The sequence below is a fragment of the Athene noctua genome, chromosome 28 (genome assembly GCF_965140245.1).
Source record: "Athene noctua chromosome 28, bAthNoc1.hap1.1, whole genome shotgun sequence".
Lineage (NCBI taxonomy): Eukaryota > Metazoa > Chordata > Aves > Strigiformes > Strigidae > Athene > Athene noctua.
Genome location: NC_134064.1, coordinates 1,052,679 through 1,078,995, shown reverse-complemented (window position 1 = coordinate 1,078,995; position 26,317 = coordinate 1,052,679). Strand labels below are relative to the sequence as shown.

Sequence of the window (26,317 nt, the reverse complement as noted above, 5' to 3'; positions counted from 1 at the left end):
GAAGCCACAAACCTCTGTCACCCCCCCCTTCCTCTGCAGCGGGGGGGGAGCTGGGGGTGCAGGGCAGAGCTCCCCCCACTCCCCAGTGGCCCCCGGCACCCCTCGCTCCCCCCTCCCCACCCCACACCGCCCCAGTGCCCCCAGTAATCCCCTGCCCTCATTTCTCCCAAGTGCCCCCAGTGTTCCCATTACACCCAGTATCTCCCAGTACCCCGGTACCCCAAGACTCCCACTCCTCCCCCCAATCCCTTCAGCTCCCCAGTTACCCCAGTACACCCAGTGCCCTCCCCAGTATGTGTCAGTACCTCCAGTACCCCCCAGTAATGCCCAGTACTCCCGGTGCCCTCCAGAATCCCCCAGTTCCCCCCAGTGTCCCCCATTACCCCCGGTGCCCCCAGTATCTCTCAGTACTCCCCAGTAAACCCCAGTACCCCCATTATCCATAGTAACGCCATTAACCCCAGTACCCCCAGTTTCTTCAGTATCCCCCAGTATTCCTTCTTACCCCCCAGTGTTCCCAGTACCCCAATATCCCCCCCAGTATCCCCCAGTGTTCCCACTATCCTCCCCAGTACTCCCAGTATCCCCTAGTGACCCCATTAGTACCAGTATCCTCCAGTGCCCACTGTCCCCCATTACCCCCAGAGTCCCCCAGTACCTCCCCCGTACCCCCCAGTGGTCCCAGTACCCCCAGTACCCCTATTACCTCCAGTATCCCAAATAACCCCCAGTATCCCCCAGGGCTCCCACTATCCCCCCCCAGTGCCCCCATTACCCCCAATAACCACAAGTATCCTCCAGTATCCCCAGTTTCCCAGTATCCCCCAGTGCTCTTTGCTACCCCGCAGTGCTTCCAGTATCCCCAATAGACCCCAGTACCCCCAGTAACTCTCAGTGCTCCCAGTACTCTCAATAAACCTCATTAACCCCCAATTACCCCCCAGTACCCCCCAGTTTCTAGAGTACCTCAGTAAACCCCATTACCCCTCAATTACCCCAGTACCCCCCAGTGTTCCCAGTTTCCCCAGTAAGCCCCGTTACACCGCCATTACCCCCAGGGTTCCCAGTTTCCCCAGTAAGCCCCGTCACCCCGCCATCACCCCCAGGGTTCCCAGTTTCCCCAGTAAGCCCCGTCACCCCGCCATCACCCCCCGGGTTCCCAGTTTCCCCAGTAAGCCCCGTCACCCCGCCATCACCCCCCGGGTTCCCAGTTTCCCCAGTAAGCCCCGTCACCCCGCCATCACCCCCCGGGTTCCCAGTTTCCCCAGTAAGCCCCGTCACCCCGCCATCACCCTCAGGGTTCCCAGTTTCCCCAGTAAGCCCCGTCACACCTCCATCACCCCCCGGGTTCCCAGTTTCCCCAGTAAGCCCCGTCACCCCGCCATCACCCCCCGGGTTCCCAGTTTCCCCAGTAAGCCCCGTTACACCGCCATCACCCCCGGGTTCCCAGTTTCCCCAGTAAGCCCCGTCACCCCGCCATCACCCCCCGGGTTCCCAGTTTCCCCAGTAAGCCCCGTCACCCCTCCATCACCTCCGGGTTCCCAGTTTCCCCAGTAAGCCCAGTTTCCCCAGCACCCCCGTTCCTCCCCGCGGCCTCCAGCCGCCAGGGGGCGCCGCCGCCTCCCCGCCGCCCCGGGCCAAGATGGCGGCGCCCGCGGCTGCCCGGGCGCTGCGGGTGAGGGACGGGACGGGGGGAGCGGGGCGGGACGGGGACACCGGGCGGGGGGGACAGCGGGTGTGGGGGCACCGGGGGCTCCAGGCGGGGGGGCTGAGGGTGTGGGCGTGGGGGGCTCTGGGGACACGGGGGGGACGGGACACTGGGGACACTGGGGATGGGGGACAGCGGGTGTGGGGGACACTGGGTACAGGGGACACTGGGGACACTGGGTATGGAGGCATTGGGTATGGGGGACACTGGGTGTGGGGGACACGGGGGACGCCGGGTATAGGGGGCACCAGGGATGGGGGACAGAGGGTGTGGGGGACACCAGGGATGGGGTCACCGGTTGCAGGAGGTTACAGGGACACCACGGGGGTGCCCAGGCATGGGGCGCCCTGGGGACACCGGCCGGTGGGGACACGGGACCGGGCAGGGCCAGCCCCCCCCGCTGCCGCGGGTACCCGCTGCCCCTCACCCCTGCCCCCCCCAGGCGGTGCCCCTCACCCGCCCTGTCCCCGAGGCCACCCGGCACCTCCACACCACCGCCGCCTGCCTCAAGGTAAGCCCTGGGGGTGCCCCTCTCCCCCCTTTCCCCCGCGGGGCCCCCCCAGCCCTGACGCCACCGCCCCCACAGACACGGGCGGCGCGAGTGCGCGTGGGCAAAGGGGACAAGCCGGTGTCCTACGAGAAGGCGCATCCCCCCCACTACATCGCCCACCGCAAGGGCTGGCTCTCCCTGCACACCGGTGGGTCACCCCACACCCCCTGGGGCCGGGGGGACCCTGGTGGGGCGGTGGGGCTGGGGGGGTGTGGGGCACGGGGCACCCTGGGGACAGGGGATGTGCGATGGGGACGTACGGGGCGTGAGGGCATCACGGGGGGCGGGCAGAGGCGTGTGGGTCACCCGGGCTTGGTGGAGGCAGGGATGTGTGGGGCACAGCAGGGACGGGCGTGCAGGGACGGGGGCACGTGGGCACCATGGGGACAGGGACGTGTGGGGCAGTGTGGGGACAGGGATGTGTGGGGCACGTGGGCACAGCAGGGACGGGCGTGCAGGGACGGGGGCACGTGGGCGCCGTGGGGACAGGGACGTGTGGGGCAGTGTGGGGACAGGGATGTGTGGGGCACGTGGGCACAGCAGGGACGGGCGTGCAGGGACGGGGGCACGTGGGCGCCGTGGGGACAGGGACGTGTGGGGCAGTGTGGGGACAGGGATGTGTGGGGCACGTGGGCACAGCAGGGACGGGCGTGCAGGGACGGGGACACGTGGGCGCCGTGGGGACAGGGACGTGTGGGGCAGTGTGGGGACAGGGATGTGTGGGGCACGTGGGCACAGCAGGGACGGGCGTGCGGGGACGGGGACACGTGGGGCACGAGGACGCTGTGGGGACGGGCCACGGGGCATCGCGGGGATGGGGCCATGTGGGGCACGCGGGGCCGGGGAGGTGCGTGGTGGGTCCCCGCTGGCCGTGGGGCCGGTGCCACCCTCTCGGTGCCCGCAGGGAACCTGGCGGGGGAGCCGGGCGCGGCGGAGCGGGCGGTGGAAGACGCTTTCCTGCGCCGCTTCCTCAGCGGCACCTTCCCCGGCATCCTGGCGGACGAGGCCGTGCTGAAGCGTCGCGCCAACCTGCTGGTGATCTGCGCCGTGCTGGTGCGGGGCCTGGCCCCCGCCAAGCTCCACTTCCTGGTGGGCTACGCCGAGACCCTCCTCAGCCACTTCTACAAGTGCCCCGTGCGCCTGGAGCTGCAGACGGTGCCCACCAGGGTCGTCTACAAGTACCTCTAGTGCCCGGCGGTGCCGCCCTGGGCTGGGGGCGGGGGAATAAAGCGGGGGGTCTGAGCCCACCTTGCCCTGCCTGTGGGTCTTGGAGGGGTTTTTGGGGCATCGCTGCGCTGTGGGGCGCTGGTTCCACAAAGCCCCTGTGGCCTGAATGTCCCCGTCCCTGTGTGCCCCACGTGTCCTTGTCCCCACCGTGCCCCTGTGTCCCGCTGTCGTGGTTTGTGCGTGGAGGGGAACGGAGCACCGTGAAGCTGCTCACTCCCCGCTTCTCAGAATCCCAGAATCGTTCAGGTTGGAAAAGCCCCTCGGGATCATCGAGTCCAACCCTCAGCCCGACTCTACAAAGTTCTCCCCTACCCCACATCCCCCACAGCTCATCCCAACGGCCCTGAAACCCCCCCAGGGATGGGGACTCCCCCCTCCCTGGGCAGCCTGTTCCACTCTCGGACCACTCTTGCTGGGAAACATTTTCTCCTCCTGCCCAGCCTGACCCTCCCCTGTGGCAGTTTCCAGCCGTTCCCTCTTGTCCTGTCCCTGATCCCCTGGGAGCAGAGCCCAGCCCCAGCCTCTCTGCAATGTCCTCTCAGGAGCTGCAGAGAGGGATGAGGGCTCCCCTCAGCCTCCTCCTCCTCACACTGAACACTCCCAGCTCCTTCCCTGCCTCCTCACAGGATTGATTCTCCAGCCCCTCACCAGCCTCGCTGCCCTCCTCTGCCCTCGCTCCAGCCCCTCCAGATCTCTCTCGTACTGAGGTGCCCAAAACTGGACACAACCCTCCAGGTGTGCTCAACATGATCAAATCTGTAAATCCTGTGCTTGACGCACTGGTAGTGCAGGTTTCCAGCGCTGCAATTTCTCTGCCTTCCCCCAGAATCCTCCTGGCACAGGGCATTCCCACCTGGCAGCAGGCTCCAGGGAGAGGAGCTGTGTAAGCCCTGGGGCAGAGCTGTCCAAAATGCCCCTGGGGTGGCACAGCAGAAGGGGAACAGGGTTCCTGGTGCTGCTGAGCTGAAAAGTACATCCGTGCTCCCAGACCTGGCACTGGCTTTGATCTGAAGGTCCCTGAAGGTGCCCCAATGACATCACTTGGGCACCCCAACGCTCGCTGACCCACCAGGAACTCCCAAGTTTCACTAGTACCTCCTGGAACACCCCCAGCACCCCAATGGTCATCACCCTGCCCACCCTGGCTCCACTCCTGACCCATCCTCACAGACTCCCCCTCCTTGCTGAGGTCTCCTCCAGTGTCTCCCTGACCCATTTAATCCCTTGCCAGACCCCCACCATTCCTCTGACCAGCCTGAGGGAACACCACCCCAGCACTGTCAGAGCCCTCCATCCCTCCCCTGCCCTCACCGCCCTCGCCTTGCCCTCCGAGAGGCACATTGGATCCTCCTGCGTCCATCTGTATTTGGTTTACATGGCAAGGTTTTGGTAGCAGGGAAGATGCCAGAGAAGGTGCCAGGATCTGTCCCCACATCTGACGGAGCCAGGGCCAGCTGGCTACAAGATGGACCTGCTGCTGGCCAAAGCTGAGCCCATCAGCAACGGCGGTAGCACCGCTGTGGTAACAAAAACTGCTGCACAACAGCAGCTGGGAGAGAGGAGCGAGAAAATGTGAGAGAAACAACCCTGCAGACACCAAGGTCGGGGGAAGGAGGCGCTCCAGGCACTGGGGCTGGAGAAGACCCGGGTGAGGCAGGCTGTCCCCTGCACCCATGGAGGTCCATGCTGGAGCAGAAATCAGGAGTGAAGTTGAGCCTGGAGAAAAGGGAGAGGTGGGGGAAGGTGTTTTTAGAATTATTCTAATTTCTCATTAGCCTACTCTGTTGGTAACTGGCAATCATTAATTGCCGGTGTTGGCAATTGCTGAGTGATCTCCCTGTCCTTATCTCAACTCCTGAGCCTTTCGTCGTGTATCCCCCCGCTGACTGTAGAGGAGGGGGAGTGATCGAGCGGCTGGGTGGGCACCTGGCAGCCAGCCAAGGTCAACCCACCGCACAGCCCTGTTTGCTCCCGTCCCTTCCCCTCTCTGAGCACCCTCCCTTCCCCTCTGCGAGCTCCTGCAGCCCAACCCTCGCTGGCCTTCCCCTCTCTGCACACCCGGAGCACATCACTTCCCCTCCAAGGCTCCTCCAGCCTCCCGTGTTCCCTGCAGTGCCTGTTCACACCTCTTCCTGCTGCCTGCTGGGTCTCCTCTGACCTGCCATTTCTCCTTTGTTCACGCTCACATCCCTCTTATTGTCCAGTCTGGATCCCTCACGGCTCCTTCCTTCCCCTCTTTGGATGCTCAGAGTCCTCTCCTTCCCTCCACACGCGATGACATCTCCTCTGCTGACCCGGGCCTGAGCTGAGACACTGCCTGCCCCTGTGTGAGATCCCTTCCCCTCCCAGGACAATGGCTCAGGTCTCTGCCCTTCCCCTCCTGCAGGCTCACACCTCCTCTACTTCCACCTCCTCTGCTGTCCTGGGGTGCCCTCAGGGTTGCCCTCTAGGCACTCGCTGACCCTCCCCTTAGAGCCCTGTCCCTTTCTGGGTGCTCCCTTCCCCTCCCCATGCCTGCTCCAGTCCCCCATGGGGCAAGAAAGGGGTGAGCTGCCTGTGCACGGCCACCCCGAGGTGAGGGGCCACCCCCGAGGTGAGGGGGGCTGCTGTGCCCTTGCACTGCTGCCCACCCCCCCCGGACCTGCGGATCAAGGTCCTGCCAGGCACATACTGGTGACTCCAGTGGGGAGCTGGCCCCAGGGGACTTTGTTTGGCATTTCCAAGGGGGCTGAGGGCAGCAGGAGCGGGAGCTCCCACACAAGCACCCCTCCGCGTGGCCCCAGCACTGCTCACCTTGGCGTTTCCCCACCTTGGGGTTCCCCTGGGTCCCCTCCAGCATCATTTGTCTGCGGTTGGGCAGGTCCGTGCGGGTTGGACTCACAGCTCTGCCACCCTCCCAGGAAGGCCCCATCCGCTTCCTGATGGAGCACAACCTTCCCCACAAGCCTAAGTGCAGCTCAGAAGGTGTCCATGTGTACATGAAGAGGGCGAGATGTCCTGCCCATCTCCTGCAGGAACCACTGGCCCAGTGGGCGAGGTGGCTGCGGGTGGCTGCTCTGCCAAAGGACAGGCTCTCTGGGGTGGAAGGTCAGAGCCAGACTCTCTGTTCCTCCTCCACCTTTCCTGGCAGGATTTATTTGGCTCCAGCCTTGCCAGAACCTCTCTTGCTTATGGTGGCAAGATACTACAACAGCAGGGAAAACTTCCCTCTTGATCCTGGCTGAGACCCAGCCCCTGCCCAGGAACCAGGAGAGTCACCTCAACAGCCCTGCAAGGCATCGCTTGGGTGTCCCTTGTGCACTGGGAATGGCCTTTGGCCAAGCAGGAACACGCAGGGCAACACTGGTAGTGCCACCAAAGAGCCCAGGAGCCCTTCAGAGAAGGTACAGCCATTCAGCCCCAAGACCTTTTTCCCAATCAGATTTGAGGCTCCATGCCTTGCCGACTGAAGCCAGCAGACATTTTCATTTTCTCTTTTCCTGCTTTTTTATGCCAGTGTGCCTGGGAGACAATCCTAATGCTTCAGATTTAAAAGAAACCAAACCCACAACCCCCTCCAACACATCCCTGTTCTATTCACAAATTAAAGTTACTGGTCATGCTAATAGAAGTACAGTAAATAAAAAGACAACTGGTAGCTCCTCACTGCACTGCAAGTAGCTCCAGCCACTGGACTGGAAGAGCCCGAGTCAAGACAGCAAGCACTGCAGGTGACGGCTGTCTGAGTTGCATAGAGTGATTAATCTGTGCCCTCCCCAGAGGCCAACACTTTTTTTGTCCTTTGGCTTTTCTTGTCAACTCTTCCTCCCTCGTGGTCATAGGGGCAGGTGAATGTGAAAGACAAGTGCAGTGTGAAAAAGGAAGGAGCCATTTGCAAGACTGAAAGGAGGAGCCCACAGAAGTAATTGAACGAGCATGTTTGAAGGGCTCTTTTAAGATTCCACATCCAAAGAGCTGTTTTTCTACACTCGACACCATCACTATGTCAATTTGTACCACACACTGCTCTAGCTCTTGTCTGATGCTCTTTTCTTCTCCAGTGAATAGGAAGTCAAGCAAAAACGCCCAGGGGCTGGTCGAAAGCAAAGCCATGGGTTTCCACCACATGCATTTCCAGTGGCTTTGGTGGAACAGGTTACCCAGAGAGACTGTGGAGTCTCCATCCTTCGAGGTGTTCGAAAGTCCTGGGCAACGAGGTCCAGGCGGCCCCACTTGAGTGGAGGGGTTGGAACTCCCTTTGCCACATGTTCGTCCATGTTGCTCCATGACTGGCATGGTGCTGAAGGCTGCTGAGCTGATTGTCTCGCCCTTGCTGTTCAGAAGTCATGAGAATTTCACAGGATCCCAGAATCATCTGTGTTGGAAAAGCCCCTGAAGCTCCTCCAGCCCAACCATGACCCTCACCCTGACCGTTCCCAACTCCCCCAGATCCCTCAGCGCTGGCTCAGCCCGACTCTTCAACCCCCCCAGGGATCCCGGGGACTCCCCCCTGCCCTGGGCAGCCCATTCCAACGCCCAACAGCCCCTTCTGCACAGAAATCCTTCCTCAGAGCCAGCCTGACCCTGCCCTGGGCAGCTTGAGGCCATTCCCTCGGGGCCTGGCGCTGGGGCCTTGGCTCCAGAGACTCATCCCCCCTCTCTGCCCCCTCCTGGCAGGGAGTTGCAGAGGGCCAGGAGGTCTCCCCTCAGCCTCCTCTTCTCCAGACTGAACCCCCCAGTTCCCCCAGCCGCTCCCCAGCAAACCTGCCCTTTGGCAGCCAGTGCCGACCGCTCCCCATCAGTTTCTTGCTCATCATGAGCTTGGAAATGGTTTTCAGGTCTTCATTCTTGTCCTCCTTGAAGATAAGAGCGGTATTTCCTCTCTTCCAGGCCTCAGGAAGCTCACCTGATCACAAAGCTAATCTACATCCAGCTCTCCTGAGCACCCCAGTGCTGCTGACTCCTCCTGGGTCCCAACCCCGCCTGCGTTCACCTGGAGGCAGCTCGGAGAAGCTCCCACACCCGCTCACCCCCCAGCCCTGCACCTGCTGTGTTCAGCGTCGCCCCCTGCGCCCCCCAGGCTGCCCCCCATGTGCGCGGCCCTGCGCCCCGCTCCGCTCCCCACAGCACACCCCTGTGCTCAGCCCTGCACCTCATCCTCGGTGCTGCATCCACTCTGCTCGGCGTTGCACCTGCTGATGCCCCCCGGGGCCACCTCTGGGGGGGTGCAGGCACACCCGGGTCCCTGCCTGGCCTTGGGGGTGCGGGGGGGTGGGACCCGGGGTTCTGGGCCTTCAGTCCTCCCAGTTTCGTCCAGGGGGTTCTGCCTTAGTTTCCCCTGGGCAGGTGGGGACTCCCAGGGGGGACAGGAACGAGGGATGGGGTGGGGTAAGGGCACAGGGTCATCCCTGCTACTGCCTCAGGGGGCTGAGATGGGTGAGGGCACCCCTGGCTCCAGGCACATGACCCCCCTGATCCCTAGCCCCGCCATGGCCAGTGCTGCTGCTCCGCTTGTCCGACGCTGCACGTGGCCAGGGACACAGGGCCTGTGGGGACACGGGACGGACTCTGGCCCGGTGATGTGGGAGCAGCGGGGCCGGGGCACCCTGGCTGCTCCCCCCCTGCCGGGTGCCATCCGTGGGCCCACGTCATCAGCGGCCTGCGACGCGATGGCCCGCGACAGACCAGCCCAGGCCGGCACCAAGCCGCTGACCCGTGCCCAGGCACAGCCCCCGGCCGGACACTCCAGGTCCCCGTGCCAGGCTGACCCGCTGCCCCAGGGCCGGGATGCTGCGGCTGTGCCTGCTGAGCCACGGTTCCTGATGGGCAACGGTCACCCCGAGGCAGGACGGGCACCGGCACCTGACCCCACCAGGAGCCACGTGTGGGCACCCAGCGTGTGCACGTGGGGGCTGCGTGTGCACACGTGTCCATGGAGGGGGGGGGGGGGCACCAGCAGGGTATGGGGGGGCACCCCCCGGGCTGTGCTGCCCAGGCTGGGGGGGGCTGGTGGGAGCCACAAACCTCCTGGCACCCCGTGGGACCCCCCAGGCCCCACCTGTGGAGGGTCCTGGTGGGAACTAGCTCCGGTCCCCACAGAGGGCCTTTGCTGGAGGGGGGAGACACATGTGGGCTGGACTAGTGCTGAGGCCAGGAGGGTGCCCCCCGGGCCAGGCGCTGCGGTGGGGTGCTGGCCCCCAGCCGGTGCCAGCACAAGGCCCCGCGTGGTGCCGGTTCAGAGGGGCGGCCCCTGCGCCCAGTGCAGACCAGCCCAGGGCGGTGCCCGGCCCACACTGGGGCCCAGCTTGGAGTGGTGCCGGTGCCGGATGGGGCCAGACCCGCAGGGGCCCAAAGCCGACCCTGTGCCCAGCTCTGGCAGAGCTGAGCCCACTCCCGTGCCGGAGCCCAGCAGAGCCCACGCCCGCACTGGGCTGTGCCAGACCATGCCCCAGCCCAGCCCGCACCCGTGCCCGGCTGTGCCGGAGCCGAGCCTGCCCGCGGCCGGGCCGGGCCGTGCTGGAGCTGAGCCTGCGCCTGTGTCAGACCGGGCCGGGCTGAGCCAGGCCCGCCGGGGCCGAGCCGCCGTGAGCCGGGCCGGGCTGTGCCGGGCTGAGCCAGGCCCGCCGGGGCTGACCGAGCCGCCGTGAGCCGGGCCGGGCCGTGCCGGGCTGAGCCAGGCCCGCCGGGACTGACCGAGCCGCCGTGAGCCGGGCCGTGCCGTGCCGGGCTGAGCCAGGCCCGCCGGGACTGACCGAGCCGCCGTGAGCCGGGCCGTGCCGTGCCGGGCTGAGCCAGGCCCGCCGGGACTGACCGAGCCCAGCCGGGCCCCGCCCCGCCCGCGCCGCCGCCGGTCGCGCACGTGGTGCCGGGTCTCGCTGCCCGCGCGCGGGGGGGGGTCGGCGGCCGGTGGGGGCGGGCCCCGGTTCCTGCTCGGCGCTGCCCAATGGCGGCGCGGCCACGCCCACTCCGGCACGGAACGGGCCAGTGGGCGCCGCGGGCGGGGCCGCGCGTCAGAGGGAGGGAGAGACGCGGCGGTCACGTGGGCGCGGCACGGGGTTAAAGCGCGCGGGCGGCGGCGCGGGGCGCAGGCGGCGGGGGCGGTTCGGCGCGCGGAGCGGAGCGGCAGGTTCCCGGAGGGCGCGACCGGCCCTGCTGGTGAGCGGCGGCGTGGGGCGGGCGCGGCACATGGCGGCGGGAGAGGGAGAGGGCGGGGGCCGCGCGCGCGGGAGCGGCCGTTGCCGATGCGCGGGAAGGGCCGTTATCCGGTGCCCCCCGCTGAGCTGTGTCTCTCCCGCAGGATGAGGAGCGGCGCAGGCCATGGCGCAGCACCCGGCCCCCAGCCCCCGCGGCCGGCGGGGTTGTAGGATGGTGGAGCCCCGCTGTGCCCTATAGCGACCCCCCACCCGCCCCTCTATTTAATTTTATACCTAATTTATTAGTACCTCGCCCCGCTCCCCCAACCCGAGCCATGGACCCGACCCCCGCAGTGCCATCCGCCCCCATGGGGGGCTTCCTCTGGATGCTGGTCCTGGGCTTCATCATCGCCTTCATCTTGGCCTTTTCTGTCGGCGCCAACGACGTGGCCAACTCCTTCGGCACGGCGGTGGGCTCGGGGGTGGTGACCCTCCGGCAAGCCTGCATCTTGGCCAGCGTCTTTGAGACAGTGGGCTCCGTCCTCCTGGGAGCCAAAGTCAGCGAGACCATCCGGAAGGGGCTGATCGATGTGAAGATGTACAACTCCACGCAGCAGCTGCTGATGGCGGGTTCGATCAGTGCCATGTTTGGTGAGGAATGGTGGGGGGGATTTAAATGGGGGGCGCTGTACCCCAGAGATGGCTTTCTGACCAGGATTTTCTTTCCAGGATCTGCTGTGTGGCAGCTAGTGGCTTCGTTCTTGAAGCTCCCCATTTCTGGTACCCACTGCATTGTTGGAGCAACCATTGGCTTTTCGCTGGTGGCCAGAGGCCAAGAAGGTGTCAAGTGGTCTGAGCTGCTAAAGATTGGTAAGTCTGGCTCTTGTGACCCCCCTGTGTGTGGCCTTCATGTGCCCCTGAGCTTCCTCTTGCAGCAGGGGGATGCTGATTGTGCCTCTTCTCTCCTAGTGTTGTCCTGGTTCATCTCACCCCTCCTTTCTGGCATCATGTCTGCTATCCTGTTCTTCCTTGTCCAGAGGTTCATCCTCCGTAAGGTAAGTGCTGTCCACCTCATTTTCTCATGCCCTGGGGCTCTCGGGTGCTCCCTTGTCTGCCTGTAGAGTGGTTGTTGATTTATGTGCACCAGGGCTTCTCCAGACACATCCATCCTTATGTTGACACTTGGATGAGCCCTTTGGGAGGAGCTGAACAGGTGGGACTGTGAGACTTTTAGCTGCTCCGCAAAGCAGAGCCTGGAAGGTGCAGAGGCATCATTTCACCTCCCCTAAAACATCTGGGCCAGGAGTGTCCTGTCTGGCCTCAGCAGAAACTGCTGCACTTTCCAAGTAGTGAAGTAGCCCAGAATTGATAGGAAAAGCCTGTCAAGCAGTTCTGATCTTAAATCCTGGTGCAAGGCTAGATCTCCTCTTATTCAGGCTGCAGATGGAAGCAATGACCAACAGTGGTGGCTGTTTTTAAGCCAGGAGGGCCAGGATTGTCACTGGTGCTGTAGAAACTGTGCCTTCCTCCCATCTGAGGCCCCAGGTAAAGTGGGGGCTGTTCAGGCTGGCTCTGGGGTTGTTCTCCCACTGTTGGGAGTGCCTGGAAGCCCAGGAAGAGGGGTTGCACACCCAAAGGTGCTCGAAATGGAGGTGCAGCTTTAGACCACATCTTTCAGAGATGATGATGGTGACCCTTGAGTGCAAGATGTGCTAGCCCAGAGCAGGGGGTATCTAGCCAGCTGTACAGAGAAACTCCAGCGTTTTCTTCTGCATATTTGTGGTTAACTTAAACTATTTGAGGTCTTAGCTCTAACTATTTCTGGTTTGAGAGATGTTAAGATATCACTGCTAGTTTCTACCTGGCAGCCCTTTAAAACAATTCAGCGTCACTGCTGTCAGAGTAACCTTGCATAACTGGCCTTTCAATGCTGGGCTGGCCCTATTGTGCTTCATTCCGGTACTGAATAGTCCCGTTGATCTGTCCTGCTCAGTGTTCGGTGAGGCTCAGTGTGTTTGTACCAATGCTAGACCCCCATTGCTGGGCAGCAGTGGAGATTAAGTGCTCCTGCTGCTCGGGTGAGGGCCTCTCTGTGCAGGTATGTGGTCATATAAGCTGCTTTTGTGAGTAACATACTTTTTAATTTCATCCAAGTCAGCTGGAAAGAGGTGAAAGCTTTGTCTGATAAATGGTTTAGTCTGAAAGCACCTGGGGATTTGAAAGAAAACATAGCTGGAGGCTGCAGAGGTCTGCAGGAGGGGTTCAAGAGCCAGGCAGCAGATGAGATACCCCAGCCTTGGGGGTGGTGGGACACTCGGCTGGTCCTGCCCTGGGGAGCCCTGTGGGAGCCACAGTGTTCTGCCACCTTCTCTGCGGGGCTCTGGCAGTGGCAGCCCTGTGAGTTATTCTCAAAAACTGTCGGGAGCTCTGGCTTTTGGCAGGGTTTGTGGGAGCATGGTATTTGACTTGCTCAGCAGTTAACTGAAGGCACAAACCCCCTTTTGCAAAGGGGCTGTTTCTTGGTTGCTCAGGGTCTGGCTTTCTGCAGCGCTGGTCCTTGTCTTGCAGGCAGATCCCATTCCCAACGGCTTGCGAGCTTTGCCCATCTTCTATGCCTGTACTGTGGGGATCAACCTCTTCTCAATCATGTATACCGGTGCACCTTGTAAGTAGGCATCAGAATACTTGAACCTGAATTTTTTAATTCTTTACAAAACCTCCATTAAATGCACGATTTACCCCTTTTTTGCTTTACAGGGCTGAAATCTTCTAGAAGGCGGCTGGCCTGTGCCGGTTACAGAAGGCTGCAGGCTAGCGTGCGCTGAGTTCTGGGCTAGGTAGTTGCCCAGCCAAAGAGACCTGCTCAAACTAAATCCCTCCAGACCTTTCTCCTTAGACTTCACAGGACTGGCAGATAACATGACTCCCCCTTCCCTTCTCTTACCTGTGCTAAAACTCAGGTACCTGGCTGCTGCTGAAGAGACTCCTGGGGCTGCCGGTAGCGAGGCTAGAAGCAGGGATGGAGGCTGTGCCTCCTGATTCACCTTGTCCCTATGAATAAATTAATTATCCCTGGCAAGAAGAGCTGGCACCTGTACTGAGAAGAGGAGTTTATTTCAGTTTGCAAAGCCAAATTGAAATGCTTGTTTGGCTGTTGTTGAGGGGGACAGGTCACAGACAGGAGTAGGAGAGGGCTTGGCAGGGGATGGTGGCTTTGCCTGTGGAGCTGGAGGCTCCGTAACCTCCATCCGCCGGGGTGACTCGGCATGAGCTGTTTTTGGTCTGAGCATGGGTTTCCTGTTGTGGAGGAGTCTCTGGAGGTGGGCTGAAGGGCAGTTGGTGCTGGCTCCACAGGGTTTTCTCTGTAAACAGTGGCTGGAAAAATTTTTGGAGGGCTGTCAGCTTCCCTTTCCCTTGCCTGTGCAGCCTGGGGGAGAAGGCAAGGTTGCTGTGGTGCTGCTGGAGTTATGGGGGCTGTGAAGCAGCAGCGCTGCTACTCCAAGATCACTTTATCACTTGGCACCCCTGAGGCGGATTCATGTTTATCCCGAGTCTGCAGCTGCAGGAGGGCTGGGTGAGCGCTGTGCCACTCAAGTACGGGGTTTGTAGCCTTCAGTGACCCAGGCTTGGCACAAGCAAATAGCCAAATGCGTGGGTAAAGCAGCTGCAGTGTTGCTGGTGGTGCATTAGGGGCCATAAGTTGTTGTCTGCAGCAGGAGTTGAGCAGTTGCAAGCACCTGATACCCTGACTGGGGGCTGCAGCAGGCTGTATCATGAAAAACCTCTGTGAAAAGTCACACTGCATGTGGGAATGCTTTTAACTAGGTCACATAACACCTCTCATGCCTTGAAACTTGATCTTAAGTTCCCAGGGACTCGAGGAGCAGGAGAAACATCTCCCCAGCAGCGGGAGGAGTGAATGGAGACGGGGGGGGGGGGGGGGGGGGCTCTGGTGGGAGCAGCCCAGGTCCTGCGTGTCCTCCCCAACTGGGGGAAGCGGCGCTGTCGCTGCAGCAGCTGTGCTGGGTGGTTTTTTTTTTCTTTGACATTGCAGCAAGTGAGGAGACAAGGGCTGTGAGGAGCCTTCCTTCTGTCCCTGCTCAGGGTACACACCAGCTCCTGGTCGGGTTTGGCTGCAGGAGGGAGGAGAAAGTGTCTGCACATGTGAAAGATTAGCTTTTGATGGGGGAGACTGTAACCTGGAGTGGGGGGAGGGCTGGGGGGGGGGAGGGCAGGGGGGAAAGGGCTTCTGTGTGGGTTAAGCTCTTGGTTTCCGTGCTGTCATTTCTCCCTGGCAGGCAAATTAGCTCAGGGATGTTGCAGGTGATGGAGTCCCTGTGCTGGGAGGAGCAAAGTCATACATTGAGGAGGCTTTTGCCCAGAGGTTTTGAAAGATCCATTGTTTTATTTCCTAGTGCTGGGCTTTGACAAACTTCCTCTGTGGGGTATCCTCCTAATTTTGGCGGGGAGTGCTGTTGTCTGTGCTCTCGTCGTCTGGTTCTTTGTATGTCCAAGAATGAAGAAGAAAATTGAACGTAAGTAATGCCTCTCTGCAATCCTTTGGGGAAGGGCATGCTCGGACTAACCAACTTCTTTTCCCCGCGGGAGATCTCATTAGCTGCAGGGCTGTTATTAGCAGGGATCCTCAGCTTCAGTTATCGCTTAAGCTGCTCTGAGTCACTGGGGCACATCTCATTGTGCTGGACCCTGTGTGCTCCTCACCTGCAGCAGTGCCAGAAAGCTGCTCCCTGGAACCCCAGAACACCCCTCGAAGTAGCTGTTGTGCTGCTGAGTGGTGTTTGGCAGCTGAATTCTGAGCAGGGTGATCTCTCCTTGAACTGCATGGGACAGCAGGCAATATTAAACAGCCCGATTTTACTATTTAATAGAGAAGAGAAGGCAGGAGAAAACCTGCCTGTTAACCAGTGTGTAACCTTTAATCCTCTGCATACCCGCTGATCAATCTTTGGCCTGGCAGATGCAGATCACAAGTTTAAAGCTGTGTAAGCTGATGAAATCCTTTCCCTGTAGCAAAAAAAAAAAAAAATCTCTATTGAAAGGCATCCAAAAGAGCAGTCCTGAGCTTTGCCTCCTGAAAAGTACAGGCAGCTCTCCTGGAGTTGTGTGTGGTCTTGCATATAAATTTTGTGTGCAGTCTGGGGCACTTAAGGAACTGGAGATGAGGGGATAACCAGTGTCCTTGTCAGACTGGTGTAATTGGGGTGTGACTAACAGCTTTATGGCTGCCCTTGACATTCTTCCAGCTGTTCAAGCTTTGGCTTAACTCCTGCCTGCAAGGCAGGCTCTCCTGCCTGCTAAGGAGCACTGCTGGGAGGACGTGGTGATGCAGGGGGAGAGGAGCTCTGCAGGAGCTTGATGCCACAGCCTGGCCCTTGTAGTGAGCAAACTCTGGGAAATGGTCATGTTTGTGACAAGGAGGTGGTTTTTGTTGTTGTCTGAAGGAGCTGACCTCATGTTTTCACCTGAAGAAAACATGCTTTTCCCGGTAGAGGGGGAGGAACAGTCTCAGCTTCCAGGGCTTGGTGCCACTGGCTTAGCTCTTCCAGTGGGACAGGAAACCAGGCTGCCCTCAGGAGGTGGAGACCAGCTCCTGTTTGGGTTTGTCACCCACCGGTGGGAGCTGGAGAGGAGCCCGGGTGGGCAAGTCCTCCCAGCAGGCTGGAGCTGATGGGCTGGTGGAGTAACTGGGCTCTGCTGGGCACCTTCTCATCAGCTTCAGGGGTCACAACCACCCCAGGAGCAGGTCCAGAGCATCCCACGGCCACTGGGAACAGGAATGGGACAAACATGGCTCGAAATGGAACCTCTGCCGTAGGAAGAACAGGCATAAAAGCCCCATAATGGTGCTCACCACACCCCGTGTGGGTGGGGGGAGTCTAAAAATAGGAGATGAGCTGGCTTGTGATGGTTTGGCTGTTGTGCCTGGTACAAGGTGCGACTGTAAGTTCAGGATGGGGAGGGGAAGCTGTAAATTTTTTATTTAGTTGCCATAAATCTGAGTGGTCAGGGGTGTGGGCTTGCTCTTGGTATTGGGTGTGGTGGTGGGAAGGGGTTTGATGGCAGCTTCCTCCCTTTGCAGGAGAGATCAAATCCAGCCCTTCAGAAAGCCCCTTGATGGAGAAGAACATCAGCCCGAAGGAGGACCACGAGGAGCCCAAGGTGCCCCTGGGCGATGCCAAGAGCCCCATTGCTGACGTGAGGTCAGCTGTGCCCCACCGGGCAGTGGTGGAGGAGAGGACTGTTTCCTTCAACCTGGGGGACCTGGAGGAGGCCCCGGAGCAGGAGCGGCTCCCCAGCCTTGACCTGAAGGAAACCAGCATTGACAGTGGTGAGTGGTGGACAGGGGGGGATATGGGGGTGCTGGGGTGGTCTCTCCCCCCACTCCGCGTGCTGAGCCCCTGCTGTCTCTCTTGACAGGACCTATGCCACTGCCCAATGGCAACCTTGTCCAGTTCAACCAGGCCGTGGGCCACCAGATGAATTCCAGTGGCCAGTACCAGTACCACACCGTGCACAAGGACTCCGGCCTCTACAAGGAGCTGCTGCATAAACTGCACCTGGCCAAGATGGGGGACTGCATGGGGGACTCGGGGGACAAGCCCCTGCGGCGCAACAACAGCTACACCTCCTACACCATGGCCATCTGCGGCATGCCCCTGGACTCCCTCCGGGCCAAGGAGGGCGAGGAGATGGAGAAGCTGACCTGGCCTGTGGCGGACACCAAGAAGAGGGTCCGCATGGACAGTTACACCAGCTACTGCAACGCGGTGGCGGACGCTCACCCAGCGGCTGACGTGGATCTGAACGCAGCGCAGGTGGAGATGGGTGGCAGTGAGCGTAAGGGCAGCAGTGGCTCCCTGGAAGAATGGCATGACCAGGACAAACCTGAGGTGTCCCTCCTCTTCCAGTTCCTGCAGATCCTCACAGCCTGCTTTGGCTCCTTTGCTCATGGTGGCAACGATGTCAGGTCAGTTGGGTCAGCGGGAGTGGTGGGCTCGCTTGCTGGGGCTGGTGCTCATCTTGCCCGGAGCTTCTGGCCCTCTAGTCCAGCTCTCCTTTCTCTTCCAGCAATGCCATTGGGCCCCTGGTTGCACTCTACCTGGTCTATCAGACCGGTGATGTGGCTACCAAGGCGGCAACTCCCATCTGGCTGCTGCTCTATGGAGGCGTGGGTATTTGCATCGGCTTGTGGGTCTGGGGAAGGAGAGTCATCCAGACGATGGGGAAGGACCTGACTCCCATCACACCATCGAGGTAAGGTCGGCCTTGCGGGAGGCTTCAGGTGGTCCTAAAGCTGCATCCTGCTCCTGGAGCCCTCTCCATGCTCTCCTTGGGGGTTTTGTTGCTTGGGTGGTGGAGTTGGGGTGGGTGTGGCCCCATAACTTATCCCTGTGTCCCTTGCGGGGGTCAGTCTGGGGCTGCTGGGGGTCTGCAAAGCCAGGTGAGGAGCTGACCTTGCTGTGCAGGGTGTGCCTGGGGAGAGCAGCCCCCCCGTCTGCCTTGGGCTGAGCCAGCCCGATGCCCCTGGAGTGCTGGAGCTCCCGTGCCCCTATTCTCACCCGCTTTCTGTCTCTGCAGCGGCTTCAGCATCGAGCTGGCATCTGCCCTGACGGTGGTGATCGCCTCCAACGTTGGCCTCCCCATCAGCACAACCCACTGCAAGGTAGGTGGGGGTGGTGGGAGGGGGACGGTGCTGGCTTGATGCAAGCTCAGGCCCCCCCAGATCCTGGTGCTGCCAAGGCCGAGCTCTGCGGGAGCTCCCAAGCACAACCTGCTCACTGGCTCCGAGTTTGTGTCTGTGGGTGGTACCCCAGGGCTGGGGGAGGGGGTACCTGAGGAGGTGATCGAAGAACAAAACCCCTTTGGGGGACCCTTGGCCTCTGCCCAGTGGCCGTGGGAACCTCCCTGTCCCCATTGCTGCTCTGGGGTGGCAGCTCCTCGCTCTGCTCTTTGCCTGGGGTCTGCTGGGTCCCCGGGGCTGGACCGAGCCCCACGGTGGAGGCTTTCCCTGGGCACCCCACCAAGAGCTGGGGGGTGGTGGGCACTGGGGGTGCCCCACACGGCTGCCATGCTGAGCCATGCCCCGGCTCCTCGGGCAGGTGGGCTCGGTGGTGTCGGTGGGCTGGCTGCGCTCCAGGAAGGCGGTGGACTGGCGCCTCTTCCGCAACATCTTCATGGCCTGGTTCGTTACCGTCCCCATCTCGGGCCTCATCAGCGCTGCCATCATGGCTGTCTTCAAGTACGCCGTGCTGAAGGTGTGAGGGCACCGGGGTCCTGCTGCTCCTGCTTCCCTGCTGCCACCCTCCCCTCCAGGAGCCGGGGAGGCTCATCCCACCACGGGGTGGGGGCTGCTGTCATCTCTGGGGCTTCCTCAGTTCTGCATAGTGTTGTCACTGAAGTACATATATTTTTTTTTAATATAAATGTCTTGGCGCTAAGTTCCTTGAGGGGGTGCAGCGCTGAGCCTGCACCTGCCCCGGGGGTGACTCCCCTGCTGCGCTGTAGCTTTAGATTAGCAGTTATGGGAGGCCACTTTTCTTATTTTTAATGACTTAATTAAGATCCTCTGGCAGTGATTCCTCCATGAGTAAGGACTGGGGCTGGTCTTTGCCCCTCCTCGGAGGGCTTGGGGGCTGTGGGGCAGCCCCCCAGCGCAGGCTCTGCTGCGTTCAGCTTTGCCTCCATTGCTGTAGTGGTGTGGACATCAGATGCTGCCCAACCATCCTGCTCGGGGGTCCCTGGGGGGCAGCCCCCACGCCCCCCCCCCCCCCCCCCCCCACTGCTGCTACCTCGGACTCAATAAAAATTTCCTTCGTACGCTGGTGCTGTCGGTGATTCTGGGGCTGGAGGGGGTGCTGGGGCGGCCCCCTCACCTGCTGCCCTGTGGCCTCTGCCCTGCTCCTCCATGGGGGTGGCTGATAAGAGCCTCACGTGTCCCCGTGTCACGGAACGCCTGTAAACAGCCCCGGGCTGCACCCCAGCCCTGCGTGGGGGGGTGCTATCACAGCCCCACATCTGGGGGGCAGCTCCTGGCCCTGTTACCAGCCCCTGGGGCCCCCGGAGGCAGGAGCTGTCCCTGCCCTGTTCCCGGCCCCGAGGTGCCCCAGCGATGCTCCCTCCCGTCCTGGGGGGGCCCGGCCCCGGTCAAGGCCGGGCGGGGGGACCCGCGTCAGTGCGTTGGCACCAGGGTGTTGCAAGATGTGCGGGCGATTGCAGCGGGGCCCGGGGCTGGCTCTGGGCCTGGGTGGGTGGGGGGCCGCTGGGACACCCGGGGCTCTGGGGGGGTGCAGAGCCCTGCCTGGGGGTAGAGGCATGGGGGGCGCGCGCCAGGGGGGGTCTGGGCTGTGCCTGGGGGAGCTGCGGGGGGATGTGACCCGCGGGGGGGGGGGCATTTCGCACCGGGACTGGGCTGTGTCCCACGGGACGTGGGTGCCCCCCCCTGTCCCCGTCCCTCCGGTGTGCGGTGCTGGGGGTGGCCCCCGGTGCTGGACCCCCCCATCTGCCGCGCAGCATCTGCCTCTCCGGGGGGGTTGGGGCGCCCATCGGGGTGGCGGCGGGGCCGGTCCTTGACCCCGGTTAATGATTCGCCGCCGGTCGCTCCCCGCTGCCAGCGGCCCCGCTGGGCAAACACCGGCCCCGGGGGCTCCGGGCCGGGCGCCCGCGGCCGCTCCTGGCGCCGTCGGGGCCGGGGCCGTGGGAGGCCGCTTCCTCCGGGGGGGGGCTGGGGCACCGCGGGGGGAAAGGGGGGGGCTGGAGGGCGCGGGGGGGCCCGGCCCGGGAGGGGCACGGGCTGGGGCGGGGGGGAGCCCCTTCGGGGGGGCACGGGGCAGCAGCGCCCCGTTTGAGGGTGTATGGGGCGGGCGCTGCCCCGCGGGGGGGGCACGGGGGGGGCCCTGCCCTATTTTGCGGGGGGAGGTACGGCGAGGGGGGCACTGCCCCGTTTTGGGGGTCACCACCACGGGGTGCCCCGAGTCCCGTCCCGGCTGTTCGCCCGGGGGGCCGGGCCGGTGCCGGGGGCCGGGGCGGGGCGGTCCCGCGGGGCCCCGTTAAAGCGGCGGCGGCCGGAGGCGGCGGCCGGAGGCGGCGGCGATGGGCAGCGAGGGGGAGCGGGGCCCGGCGGCGGCTCCGGGCCCGGGCCAGGGCGACCCGCGGGCACTGCGGAGGGACTGTCAGCACCGGTGGGACCGGGAGCAACAGGCCGGGGGGGCGACCGGGGGCAGCAGGACCTGAGGGTGCAGGGAGAGGGTTGGGGGGATCCGCTGGGGGAAGCGGGTCTTCGGGAAAGGACCCCCCGGGTGTGCGGGTATGGGGGAGGGCTCGGGGGGGCAGAGGCTCTGGGGTCACCCCTCATGTAGAGACGCCGGGGGGGTACTCACCATCCCCCCTCCCTGCCCTGTCGTCGTGCGTGTCCCGTGTGTCCTGTCTCCCCCCCTGCCCTGGCCCTGGCTCCATTTCCAGCTCAAAAGCCCATTTTTCTGCTCCAATAACTCTCTGTGGGGCCCCTGGGCCAGGGCGGGTGCAAAGGCCCCCCCCAGCCCCCCGTCCAGGGACAGAGGAAGTGGGGAGGGGTCCCCATCCCCTTCTCTATGCCACCCCCAGCCCTAGACACCCCATAACCCCCTCCCCGCTCATCCCCAGCATCTTTGTCAACCGGAGCCTGGCGCTGGAGAAGATCAAGTGCTTCGGCTTCGACATGGACTACACCTTGGCTAGTGCGTTTTTGGGGTGCGGGTGGGGGGACTGAGGCAGGGTGGGGGGCAGTGGGACCCCCCCAGCCCCTGCCCACGCCGCCCTTCTGCCCCCCCCCGCAGTGTACAAGTCCCCTGACTACGAGGAGCTGGCCTTTGCCCTGCTGCTGGAGCACCTCGTCTCCATCGGGTACCCCCACGAGATCCTCGCCTACAAGTATGATTCCACCTTCCCCACACGGTGAGTTTTGGGGTGAGGGGTGGGGGCACAGGGTGGAGGTGTCGGTGGGACCCCCCCATCCCCGCTGACAAGGTGTGCGGCGCAGGGGGCTGGTCTTCGATGCCCTGTACGGGAACCTGCTGAAGGTGGATTCCCATGGGAACCTGCTGGTCTGTGCCCACGGCTTTCGCTTTCTCAAGGGGTGAGTGTGGGACCCCCCCACCCCGGGGGCTGGGGGGGTGAAGGACGGGGGGGACCCTCGGAGTGGGGTACAGCTCCATGCTCCCTCCCCAGGGCGGAAATTCTCCACTATTACCCCAACAAGTTCATCCAACGGGACGACATGAAGCGCTTCCACATTCTCAACACCCTCTTCAACCTCACGGGTGAGTGAGATCCTGCCCTCCCCCGCCAGTGCCCCCCCCATCGTGGGGTGCTGTCCCCGTGCCCCCCTGCGTCCCCTCTCACAGCCCCCTCCCCGCCAGAGGCCCACCTCTACGCCTGTCTCGTGGACTTCTTCACCAACTGCTCCAGATACGTCAAGTAAGAGGGAGATGGTGGGTGAGGGCTGGGACCTGGTGGATCTGGGGGGGGGACTCTTCACCCCCATCACCCCCCTCCTTTTCCTGACTGTTATAGCTGCGACACCGGCTACAAGCACGGGAACCTCTTCATGTCCTTCCGCAGCATGTTCCAGGACGTGCGTGAGGCCATGGACCACGTCCACCTCTCGGTGGGTGCAGTGGGCAGGGGGCTGCGGGGAGGGGGGGATGCTGAGGGTGCTCCACCTTGGCGAGGTTTTAGCCAGCCCCACCCATCCCCTCTGCAGGGCTGCCTGAAGGAGAAGACGCTGGAGAACCTGGAGAAATATGTGGTGAAGGACGTGAGTGTCTGTGGACCTCCATGGACCCCCCACCCCTCCTAGCCCCCTTGGCCGGGTCCTGGTGGCCCCCTGCCCCGCCACACACTGACTTGCCCCTTGCCAGCCCCGTGTGCCGCTGCTGCTGAGCCGCATGAAGGAGGTGGGGAAGGTCTTTCTGGCCACCAACAGCGATTACAACTACACCGACGTGAGTAAGGGGTGTCTATGTCCATCCCCCCCACACCCTGGGTCCAGCCTGCCCTGGGTGGGGGGCACCTGGAGGGGGGGAGCGAAGAGCAGGCAGGGCTGTGCCCTCCCGGGGGACAGCGGTGACCCTGGTGTCCTTGCAGGCCATCATGTCCTACCTGTTTGACTTCAGCAATGGGGACAAGGTGAGTCTGCCCCTGGTGTGGGCTGGGTGGGGGGTGCTACTGGCAGCCCCTCACTGACACCCCCCACCCCGACACCCAGCAGACCACGACCCCGCAGCGCCCCTGGCGATCCTATTTCGACCTCATCGTGGTGGACACCCGCAAGCCACTCTTCTTCGCTGAGGGCACCGTCCTGCGCCAAGTCAACACGGTGGGAACCCCGTCACTGCTGTGGGGTCAACTGCGGCAGTGGGCACCGGTGGGGCACCACAGGGTGGATGTGCCGTTGGGTGGGCACTGAGCGGGCACAGTTAGCAGTAACTGTTGGTTGCCAGCTGGCTGAACAGGAGCCAGCAGTGTGCCCAGGTGGCCAAGAAGGCCAGTGGCATCCTGGCTTGTACCAGCCCTGGCGTGGCCAGCAGGGACAGGGAAGGGATCTGAGCCCTGGGCTCGGCACTGGTGAGGCCGCCCCTCGCTGAGTGGGTTCAGTTCTGGGCCCCTCACCCCAAAAAGGCCATTGAATGACTCGAGCGTGGCCAGAGAAGGGCAACGGAGCTGGGGCAGGGTCTGGAGCACAGGTCTGCTGGGGAGTGGCTGGGGGAACTGGGGGGGTTCAGTCTGGAGAAGAGGAGGCTGAGGGGAGACCTCCTGGCCCTCTGCAACTCCCTGCCAGGAGGGGGCAGAGAGGGGGGATGAGTCTCTGGAGCCAAGGCCCCAGCGCCAGGCCCCGAGGGAATGGCCTCAAGCTGCCCAGGGCAGGGTCAGGCTGGCTCTGAGGAAGGATTTCTGTGCAGAAGGGGCTGTTGGGCGTTGGAATGGGCTGCCCAGGGCAGGGGGGAGTCCCCGGGATCCCTGGGGGGGTTGAAGAGTCGGGCTGAGCCAGCGCTGAGGGATCTGGGGGAGTTGGGAACGGTCAGGGGGAGGGTCATGGTTGGGCTGGAGGAGCTGCAAGGGCTTTTCCAACCCTGATGGTTCTGTGATACCTGCTCCCACCCTGGGGTCTTTTTCTCCTGCAGGACACAGGGAAGCTGCGCATTGGCACGTACACCGGCCCGCTCCAGCACTGCGCCGTCTACTCTGGCGGTGAGCACCCGGCTGGGCTCTGCGGGCAGCGCAGGGGAACGTGCCCATGCAGTTCTCTTGACGTCTGGCTGTCGCAGGCTCCTCGGATGTGGTGTGTGACCTGCTGGGCGTGAAGGGCAAAGACATCCTCTACATGGGGGACCACATCTTCGGGGACATCCTCAAGTCTAAGAAGCGGCAGGGCTGGCGCACCTTCCTGGTGGTGCCCGAGCTGGCCCGGGAGCTGCAGGTCTGGACAGAGAAGAGTGGTGAGCAGCACCCGGCCAGGGACACGGGCCCTGCTCGGCCAGGGACAGAGCTGAGCCCAGCTGGGAGAGGTGGCCTGGAGCCTCCTGCCCCCGTCAGTGACAAAACTGTCCCCGGTGGGATGTGCCCCAACAGCCAGTGGTGGTGGTGCCAGGCAATGGGGGACGCTGCCTGCACTGAGCCGGCCCCATTGCACTTGCAGAGCTGTTTGAGGAGCTGCGGAGCCTGGATCTCTTCCTGGCAGAACTGTACCAGTGAGTTGTCACGGGATGGGGGGCAGTGTGTGCAGGCACCTGTGGGCGCCCCTCCCGGCGAGCCCCCAGCTGGGTCTCTCCCACTCCAGGCACTTGGACAGCGGCAGCAGCGAGCGCCCAGACATCAGCTCCATCAAGCGTCGGATCCAGGTGATGCCAGGGGCACCGACTCAGCTGGCACAGAGCTCAACCTACCCCCCAGATCCCCCCCACGGAGACACCCCGGGGTGTTGGGTGCCCTGACCATCCCGCTGCGCCCGCAGAAAGTCACACACGAGATGGACATGTGCTACGGGAAGATGGGCAGCCTCTTCCGCTGCGGCTCGCGCCAGACACTCTTCGCTAATCAGCTGATGCGCTATGCAGACCTCTATGCTGCTTCCTTCATCAACTTCCTCTACTACCCCTTCAGCTACCTCTTCCGAGCACCCCCTGTTCTGGTACGCAGCTCCCGTTCCTCCCCTCCACTCCATGCCTCCCCCCGCCTCAGTTTCCCTCCCTGGGTATGGGGCTGATGGAGGCATTTGGTGGGCACCCGATGCCTTGGCTGGCCGGTTCTGGCCCCTCTCTGCCAGCCCTCTCCCCACCACAGATGGCACATGAGTCGACGGTGGAGCACAGCCGCCTGGATGTGGGGGAGGCAGGCACAGCCCTGGCCCCCTGGCTGGCCCAGCACAGCCACCCCAGCCAGCAGGTGGGTGGCAGGGGACAGAAGCAGCTGGAGGCTCCAGGCATGGGAGTCCCAGCACTGGCCCCTTGATGCCGGTGGGGTCCTGAGCCCTCTGAGCCCCCCCCCCCTTCTATCTCACTTTGCTGGGGTCCCCCAGGACTCCAGCGGGGAGGAAGAGGATGATGGAGAAGCCTGAGCCCCCCCCAGCGCTAACAGCTGCTGAGCTGGCAGGTGCCACCCCCAGGACGGCGTTCGGTGACCCCAGACCACTTGCGCTGCCAGCAGCAGGCTGAAGCCACCCATGGTCACCCACCCCTCTAGTGGCCACAGGATGGCTGGTGGCCTTAGCTCATGGCCCAGGCCATGCCTCTGTCCCTGCAGTGGGGCCCTTCTCCTGGCTCCCGGCTCTGTCAGGAGAAGGGCCCCCCCAAGCTGCCTGTGCCCCCACTTTCACTCATGGCTCCCCCCGGCGTCAGCTGCTTCTCGCAGCCCCCTCACTGCCAGCCTGGGGCTGCCCGGGAGCGGGCAGAGCTGGCAGCACCGCTGCTCCGGGTACCACTGGAAACCCCCTATGCAGCGTCTGGTGGTCCCAGCAGCTGCTGCCCCCCAGCTCGGGTGCCCCAGGCTCCAGGTGGAGGGAGGTGGATGTTGGTTGCTCAAGCGTAGGAGGGTTCTGGAGGCAACTGCTGCTCCCTGGAAATCCCTTTTACCTGCTATTATTACTTTTCTATTTATAGAAGACACTCAAACTCCCGGCACCAGAGAGACAGAAAATTGGCTATTTTAAAGGAAAACTGCTTTGCCCTCGAGCCTGGGAAACGGGGGCAAAGGGCAGTTCCCAAATCCTCAGCCAGCACCAAGACCCCCCTCCCCACCTGCCAGCACTGTCCTGCACCCCAGAGAGGGCCGGGCCTGCCGTGCTCCCCAGACCCACACCAGGACTCCCAGCTACTGCTCTCAAGCCCTCCTCCAGCATCGAGGTTTCTCAATAAAGATGCTGAGCCAAGCCTGGTGGTGGCCATTTCGGGAGGAGGCAAAAGGGTGGGATGAGGCCAGCACTGCTGCTTGCTGGGAACAGCAGTGTGACAATAGGGCTCCCCACCTTCACGGCAGCCGCATCTCCTTCCTCCTCAGAGCAGCGAAGCCGGGCCGAGTGCCAGCTCCTCGTGCCGCTGCTTGCTCTGGGCAGCCCTTGAGGGAGCAGGAGAGGCTGCTGCAGGGCCCTGAGCGCAGTAATGGGGCTCAGCTGAGCCCACCGGCCTGTCCCAGACCCCCAGCCATGCCCAGGGCTGCACAAGCCCAGCC

The 26,317-nt window shown here is 63.0% G+C and overlaps 3 protein-coding genes across 6 annotated transcripts; all 3 read left to right on the top strand.

Annotated features, from left to right (window-relative positions):
• The first annotated feature begins 1,620 nt into the window (after nucleotides 1-1,620).
• On the top strand, nucleotides 1,621-3,517 carry LOC141971367 (small ribosomal subunit protein uS3m-like). Of its 2 annotated transcripts, XM_074928680.1 has the most exons (4): nucleotides 1,621-1,675; nucleotides 2,151-2,219; nucleotides 2,295-2,406; nucleotides 3,163-3,517. In XM_074928680.1, the coding sequence occupies exons 1-4, from the start codon at nucleotides 1,643-1,645 to the stop codon at nucleotides 3,444-3,446; spliced, it is 498 nt and encodes a 165-aa protein (XP_074784781.1). In that variant the 5' UTR covers nucleotides 1,621-1,642; the 3' UTR covers nucleotides 3,447-3,517. The 2 variants fall into 2 exon arrangements, with proteins under 2 accessions (XP_074784781.1, XP_074784780.1); XM_074928679.1 differs by lacking the exon at nucleotides 1,621-1,675 and having other exon boundaries at nucleotides 1,976-2,219.
• Nucleotides 3,518-10,394: 6,877 nt separating this feature from the next.
• SLC20A1 (solute carrier family 20 member 1) lies at nucleotides 10,395-19,385 on the top strand. 2 transcript variants are annotated; one of them, XM_074928523.1, is made up of 11 exons: nucleotides 10,395-10,619; nucleotides 10,762-11,248; nucleotides 11,327-11,467; nucleotides 11,567-11,652; nucleotides 13,166-13,262; nucleotides 15,013-15,132; nucleotides 16,698-16,943; nucleotides 17,036-17,585; nucleotides 17,687-17,872; nucleotides 18,197-18,281; nucleotides 18,718-19,385. In XM_074928523.1, exons 2-11 carry the CDS (start codon nucleotides 10,933-10,935, stop codon nucleotides 18,877-18,879), a joined length of 1,989 nt encoding a protein of 662 aa, XP_074784624.1. In that variant the 5' UTR covers nucleotides 10,395-10,619; nucleotides 10,762-10,932; the 3' UTR covers nucleotides 18,880-19,385. The 2 variants fall into 2 exon arrangements, with proteins under 2 accessions (XP_074784624.1, XP_074784623.1); XM_074928522.1 differs by having other exon boundaries at nucleotides 10,517-10,619; nucleotides 16,698-16,946.
• Nucleotides 19,386-20,615: 1,230 nt separating this feature from the next.
• Nucleotides 20,616-25,987, top strand: LOC141971208 (cytosolic purine 5'-nucleotidase-like). 2 transcript variants are annotated; one of them, XM_074928376.1, is made up of 18 exons: nucleotides 20,616-20,796; nucleotides 21,257-21,330; nucleotides 21,430-21,547; nucleotides 21,633-21,728; nucleotides 21,821-21,912; nucleotides 22,012-22,069; nucleotides 22,166-22,259; nucleotides 22,356-22,409; nucleotides 22,513-22,596; nucleotides 22,739-22,780; nucleotides 22,860-22,970; nucleotides 23,776-23,842; nucleotides 23,920-24,090; nucleotides 24,291-24,342; nucleotides 24,432-24,492; nucleotides 24,606-24,782; nucleotides 24,935-25,036; nucleotides 25,170-25,987. In XM_074928376.1, exons 1-18 carry the CDS (start codon nucleotides 20,708-20,710, stop codon nucleotides 25,206-25,208), a joined length of 1,581 nt encoding a protein of 526 aa, XP_074784477.1. In that variant the 5' UTR covers nucleotides 20,616-20,707; the 3' UTR covers nucleotides 25,209-25,987. The 2 variants fall into 2 exon arrangements, with proteins under 2 accessions (XP_074784477.1, XP_074784478.1); XM_074928377.1 differs by having other exon boundaries at nucleotides 20,617-20,796; nucleotides 22,863-22,970.
• Nucleotides 25,988-26,317: the final 330 nt, after the last annotated feature.

Excerpts from the sequence above, each read along its gene's own strand:
- LOC141971208 (XM_074928376.1), top strand. The coding sequence starts at position 20,708 with ATGGGCAGCGAGGGGGAGCGGGGCCCGGCGGCGGCTCCGGGCCCGGGC. Across the intron at positions 23,843-23,919 it reads CTGCGCCGTCTACTCTGGCG|GCTCCTCGGATGTGGTGTGT; the intron begins GTGAGCACCCGG and ends TGGCTGTCGCAG. Across the intron at positions 24,091-24,290 it reads GGTCTGGACAGAGAAGAGTG|AGCTGTTTGAGGAGCTGCGG; the intron begins GTGAGCAGCACC and ends TTGCACTTGCAG.
- LOC141971367 (XM_074928679.1), top strand. The coding sequence starts at position 2,046 with ATGGGGCGCCCTGGGGACACCGGCCGGTGGGGACACGGGACCGGGCAG. Across the intron at positions 2,220-2,294 it reads CCACCGCCGCCTGCCTCAAG|ACACGGGCGGCGCGAGTGCG; the intron begins GTAAGCCCTGGG and ends CCGCCCCCACAG. Across the intron at positions 2,407-3,162 it reads CTGGCTCTCCCTGCACACCG|GGAACCTGGCGGGGGAGCCG; the intron begins GTGGGTCACCCC and ends CGGTGCCCGCAG.
- SLC20A1 (XM_074928522.1), top strand. The coding sequence starts at position 10,933 with ATGGACCCGACCCCCGCAGTGCCATCCGCCCCCATGGGGGGCTTCCTC. Across the intron at positions 13,263-15,012 it reads CATGTATACCGGTGCACCTT|TGCTGGGCTTTGACAAACTT; the intron begins GTAAGTAGGCAT and ends TTTATTTCCTAG. Across the intron at positions 18,282-18,717 it reads TCAGCACAACCCACTGCAAG|GTGGGCTCGGTGGTGTCGGT; the intron begins GTAGGTGGGGGT and ends CTCCTCGGGCAG.